Source organism: Saccostrea echinata, unplaced genomic scaffold (assembly GCF_033153115.1).
Source record: "Saccostrea echinata isolate AGI-Se365-2 ecotype Australia unplaced genomic scaffold, CSIRO_AGI_Sech_v1 ptg000033l, whole genome shotgun sequence".
Classification (NCBI taxonomy): domain Eukaryota; kingdom Metazoa; phylum Mollusca; class Bivalvia; order Ostreida; family Ostreidae; genus Saccostrea; species Saccostrea echinata.
This window is the reverse complement of record NW_026889782.1, coordinates 37418724-37425367: the sequence shown is the minus strand read 5'-3', so window position 1 is coordinate 37425367 and position 6644 is coordinate 37418724. Positions and strand designations below refer to the sequence as shown.

General features: G+C 31.3%; 1 protein-coding gene across 1 annotated transcript; it reads left to right on the top strand.

Moving 5' to 3' along the window:
* Window positions 1–3332: 3332 nt before the first annotated feature.
* Window positions 3333–5739, top strand: LOC133198523 (uncharacterized). Its single transcript, XM_061334606.1, has 3 exons — window positions 3333–3342; window positions 3609–3699; window positions 3918–5739. The coding sequence occupies exons 1-3, from the start codon at window positions 3333–3335 to the stop codon at window positions 4324–4326; spliced, it is 510 nt and encodes a 169-aa protein (XP_061190590.1). The 3' UTR covers window positions 4327–5739.
* Window positions 5740–6644: the final 905 nt, after the last annotated feature.

Here is a 6644-nt window from a genome sequence, read left to right as displayed (position 1 = left end):
GACTCTAATATATTGTCGGTGTTTTATAAATATTTTGCATGGTCCCTAAATGTCAATCTTTTCTTTCAAATAAAGTCTATGTCTTATGGTATAATAGATCTTTTTTAATCTAATAATCATTATTAACAGGTATTAGAAATAACATTGACGAAATTACCCTAGTCAACAAGTATCGTAATTCTAATACAACTGAATGGATGAAGGCTTGGGAATCGTGTGTTGAACATAACGCCAGTCTTCCTGACGAAAGAGGAAATTTTTCTTATGACTTTACTGAATTTCCATGTCTTGGAGTAATAAAGAGTACTCTACTGATATTCAAAGGCAAGTATATCTTGTCAGTATACCTAATCTAGAAATACAACTTAATATGGTGATTTATTCCTCAATATATTATGCTTGTATATTCTCTTGAATTAAAAATTTTAGATATCGTTTTGAAATGCTTTAAGTATTTCTCTTAAATTGAAATCTGTTTGATGTCGATTTGGAATATTATTAAGATTGTTAATGGTCCCTAAAGACATTCCGATAAAGTGTTCATTGTGTGTTGAAGCTCAAATTTGTCTAAAAAATCTATAGCAAAATGTGCTGAGAAATGTTATCAAAACCATATAAATATTATAAGGTTTACATCAGTATTCCGTTGGGGCTAGAGAAGATATATATACCCTCCTATCTTCCACTTCTAAGAACAAAATTGATGAAAAGGAAACATCTTTTTTATCATTCAGTACAAAAGACTTTACAACAATCATTAAAAAAATCATCCAACACATAGATGCATTTACAACAATCATAAAAAAATCATCAAACACATAGATGCATTTACAACAATCATAAAAAAAAATAAATCATCCAACACATAGATGCATTTACAACAATCATAAAAAAATCATTCAACACATAGATGCATTTACAACAATCATAAAAAAATCATCAAACACATAGATGCATTTACAACAATCATAAAATTATCATCTAACATATAAATTTGTTTTTTTTCTAATTTACAACATTAGTATGGAACTTACGATATTTAAGGGTTCTAAATCTCAGATAAAGTTATAAGATCAAGTCTCACGATAACTCAAACTATCAACTTATTCGACAGTAAGTTTTACATCAATGAAACTATTAACTAATGAATTATAACATTACAGTATTATTTAATTATAATTACAGTATTATTAAATCATTTATATATTAGTTAATACTATGGGAAACTATAGAAAATCAGTGAACAAAAGTATTTTTACGAGGGTTGTATCAGTTTTCAGTGTTTAGTTTGGCTACTGCCATGCTGTATTTTCTATAGTATAACTGCATTGTCCACGGGGCAATGCTTTTGGTATGGACATAGAAAGATCTGAAATTTACTGTATAGTATTCAGTCACGGGGGTCATATTTCAACGGATTTGCATTTGCTGTTTAATCCTTGGGAACAAATATAAAATGCAGTACTTTCATAATGTCTCCATTAATTTACAAACATAAGCCATTTCAATGCTTTTGCTCTGCTTCCGATTTGCATTGTTTCAATGAACTTTTGAGCTTGATTACTGTTCTCATTTCATCTACAAGTAAAACTTCCCTACGTAAACCTCACCTAATTAGTAAAAATTATATTTCCTCAAACTGTGTACATTTGAGTTATCAGCTTCATTCTACATAACGTATTCGTCATTCAAACATTCTATCTAAACGTGTTTTACTGTGCGTACTGTTTTTTTTAGTTATATGTCATTAAACAAACATTGAGATTTCATCCCTAATTGTTGTGATCCTGGTGAGGCCTGTAATTTTATGGCAAGTACCATTTGTTTAAGATAAAAACATGCTTGTTATGTTTATTAATATTTAAGTTACGTTAAATTTGTACATTAATTCGTCAATCAAATATATTTTTACAAATTTAACGACCTATAAATGCAAACTGATCGTCGTCTTATTTAGCAAATACATTCCATCTTTAAGTCGAATGTTGAATAGTTTTAAAGGCAATCTGTTTAGCAATTATTCACACACTGGATTGTCTCCGGATTTTCCGTTTGCCTGATCATTACAAAGAATACAAGGCGATAGTAGCCATCGACAGAGAATGTTTACTCCTTCGTGGTACCTCTGATGTTTTTAAAGATCCCTGATTGCTCTGTTGAACAGAGTCTGTTCCCAGTTTGTATTGCTCCAATAACCTTATGAGCTTGATTAGTGTTTGTTATCTTAATATTTCACTAGAAATGAAAATGCCATGCTTTTGACTATGTATATATAGTTGAGCATTTTAGTCCGTTATGATGATATTTTGCGGAAATATGTATGCGTGCCCACAGAGTAAGCGGAAATATGTCCCGCGTGGAAAAATTACGTGTACATTATTACAATTACGTTGACCATGCTTTTTCATCGATCTGACCTCTGTTCCGTGCTGTTGCTTGTTCGCTATTCGTATTCCTCTTTTAATTTATGAGATTGGTTACTGTTCTTAATTTTCTACTTTTACATCCAAACATCTTTGTCTATTTCATATGTCCCCTCTTTCACAAAATCTCTTCCGAAAGTAGCTGTCGAAAGTTTAAGAATACCTTTGAAGTGTAAGTTTGAGAAGTCCTGACTCGTTCTTGATGTTCATCATTCCTGAATTAAAAATTATATACTGTGTGTGTGTGTGTGTATGTGTGTGTCTGTGTGTGTTTGATAGCACAAAACCCGTTTCAATAGCCGTTTCAAATAATACTAATAAATTATCTTAGATGAAATATTCATCATAGATTGTTTGAAAACTTAATTCCCATTGATTAAATATTTTACCTGATTTTTATTTACTTGAATGTATATTTTCCTACAATGGATATTTAGTTGCTGTAATGATAGACTTCGTTTATTTATTTTAACAGAAAGGGCACTCGGTGTTCTCAGCAAGAAGGGAAATGGCAGCATTGTTCTTGAATCTACGACTGGAAGAAGGGAAAAGTTTCCGTTTATTTGCGAATTATTAATTGAACCAGCTGGTAAACTACCTTTTATAAAAATTGTCTAAATTGTTACTTTAATTGAAATGCATAGAGATATAAAACGTAGATTTCTTCATTTGATTCACAGTTCAAAGGAGCGATTCGGACAAATCAAAGACAACAAGCAATTTTCAAGTCGATCAGATGCAGGGTACAGTGTAGTCTATTTTTGTCTATGATGAAATTTTGAAATTTTTAAGACAAATGATTAGATAATAAATATAATTATATATAGAGAGAGAAATAATGTATAGCTTTTAAAGCTTGCTATTTTGGTTCTACGTCCAAACTTGACACTTTACGTATGTAATATGGAGATGACGAACAGTAATTAAGGTAATTAAGGTCAAAGGTCCATTGAAATCTAACATAAATCGGGAGCGGACAAACACGGACCTCTAAAAACATCAGAGATGGGATCAGGTGCCATGGAGGAGTAAGCATCCTGTGTCGATCGGTCACACCCGTCGTGTACTCCTTGTCAAAAGACAAACGGTAAATAATTGTCCATTATATTGAAACAACATAAATCGGGAGCGGAGCAATTAACATAGCTTGTAATGATCATAATGTTTTGTCTTTTTTTCTTCTAGTTACAGATTCCTTTAATATATTGATCATTATCATACCTTCGTTTTTGGGTCTGGTCATTCTTTTAACAGTGATTATCTGCGTCACTATAAGGTAAAATAACATTATTTATAAAAAAAATATCTATTGAAATTTATGAAATTAAAAAAAATAAAAAAATTGATTTAAAATTTTCATTTGAAGATACTTATTTTCATCACTGTACATCTAAATGTCAACAAATGATAGATCCCTGGGCTGCTTTATGATTTTACAGGTAAGCAGAGCAGTTTTCTCAAATTTATATTAATTTTTTTTCATTTGTATTGAAGACTGAAGAAAACAAAGAATAAAGAAAGGATAACCTCAGAAGAACCAAAAGACGATGTTGCAATGAAAGCTGTTTTAACAAATGAGAAAGAAGAACCGGAAGAATATGATGTTTTGAGACAACAGAGACAAACAACTCATAATGATCAAGATCTCTATGATCATGCAAAGGAACAGAGCAGTGGAATCTATGACGTCACAATCAGGGACCAGTCATTATTACATGATAAAACGATGACAGATAATATGTATGACAGTAGAATGAAGACGGCCATAAAACTTGATAATTGTGATATAGATTTATATGACGATCCAAAAAGGACAGGACAAGATACGTATGGCATTCCGACAACACTTCATAATGTTACACAAATCAGTGACAATAGGTATGGACACATGAAAGAGAATTAAAAGACGATTAAATAAATAAGATGTCCGGATCCCCCCAAAAGATACAGAATTTCATTTCAAAATAAGTCATTGATGATACCAAACTAACTGCAAAATTATTTATAGTATTCATAATGCACAATGTACCTCCGGGCAGAGATCACTCAGTGTCGTTTTATTCTGCAAAATATACGTCCGGATATATTGAATTCTGAAAAAGATTATATTATTTTAACTCTTAATTTCAGGTATGTCACTCCTGACATGGGTATATTAATGATATTTTTGAGAAGTATAGCAATCTACTCATACAGCATCAATCAAAATCGCAAAGGAGCAGCAGTACAATTAATTTGACCTTTCTGCACTTAAATTGTAACTTTAAGGTTAATCCTTTAAACCTTCATCTTTTCAACCAGATGTTATCATGCCAATAAGTATAACAGTACTCTGTGCAAAATAGTTTAGATCATTTTATTATTGAAAAAATAGTGCAAATTAATGCGCATAAAACGAGAACTTTCTGCATTAATAAAAATATCATATTTCGAGAATCAAAACGGCAATACAAATATTTTCTTACATCAAGCTTTTCATGAGCTTGTTGCTGATCGATTAGAAATTACCGTGGAATTTCCCCCCCCCCCAAAAAAAAAAAATGAAAAGTTGGGCCCAGTTATGTAAATCAATTGGGATAAATAGAGTCGACATATGAATGGATATAACTATTGTTAATTAATAATACGTCATCGATATATCCAAATGTCGAATTGGGCAATTGTGTTGATTTTGATTCCTTTCACCATTAGAAATAGTCCCCAATAAATTTTGTTTCTTATTGACTTTGTAAGCAGATTTTATATTGTATAATTTATATTGTATCACTATCATTTTCATTGTTTAATTCAAATTTGCAACGAAAACGAAATGATCAATACTTTTGACATAAGATGACGATTGACATACCTTAAGGTCCCATTTACTCTCTATGATTCATCACATACACAGTGATAAGGATTTTTTTTTCCTTCGGTATTTTATAGAGAAATAGTTGCATCATGACAAGGTGCAACGTCAGGTGTGACCGGTCTCCAGGGGATGCTCACTCCTCCATGAAACCTGATCCCACCTCTGTTTTCAGAGGTCCCTGTTTGCTTTGCTTACAAATTGTAATTGTGTAAATGGACTTTTGAGCTTGATTACCGTTCGTTATCTTCATTGAAAAAGAAAGAAAGAGCTTTTGACGAGACAGGCAACTCTCTTCTCAGTAAGATTAATTGCAAAAACAAGACAAAGATGTTCGCTTCCTTTATTTAAGTGAGTTTACCAGATTCTGCATTTGTTTTTTTTTTTTTTTTTTTTTACACCCTCTTGATTTTCATGTTGTAATATGTCATTACTATTAAAATAATTTGAATATTTTTATAACTTTTGGCGGAGTTTTACAATCATCACAAAATGTATAACAGTTAAATGTTTTGTTTTATTTTTGAAATCTTTTTACAAATGATCTTTGTACATCCATGTTTTTCTTAAATCTTGTGTTTTTTTTAATTAAATTTTATATCAAATTTAAATAACTGTTAATGTAAATAACTAGTTTTCAATAAATACAATGTAATATACATATTCGAGTATCTCATTAAATATATATTTGATCCTTTGTACTTATCAGATGCAATATTTACTCTGAACACTAAATGAATGTTTACAAGTGCCAAATACCCAATACTACATAAATATGTACGTTTCCTAGCTATGTTTAATAGAAAACTCCATTCTATCATTTTATGAAAACTTCTGATAATCTCGCAAAATTAAGACAGGAATAAAACCATACGTACAAAGATTTTGACCATCTTTGCAGAAAATGGAAGTAAAATTCTGGACGTTTGTTATCTTGTTGGTAGCATCCGTAGGATCTGTCCTAGTCCAGAATCTCGGAAAGAGCTATCATCTGTAAGTAAACAAGGAGTATCTAAAATCCCCAAAAAGATCCAGAGACCTTAAAGAAGCTAACATTTATTAATAAACAGGGAGTATCCAAAATCCACAAAAGATCCAGAGTCCCTAAAGGAGCTTCAATCTGTATGTAAATAGGGAGTATCTAAAATCCCATAAAAATCCAGAGTCCTTAAAGGAGATACCTTCAGTAAGTAAACAAGGAGTAACCAAAATCCCCAAAAGATTCAGAGTTCCTAAAGGAGCTAACATCTGTAAGTAAACAACGAGTATCCAAAATCCCAAGAAGATCCAGAGTCTTTAAAGGAGCTACCTTCTGTAAGTAAACAAGGAGTAACCAAAGTCCCCAAAAGATACAGAGTCCCTAAAGGAGCTAA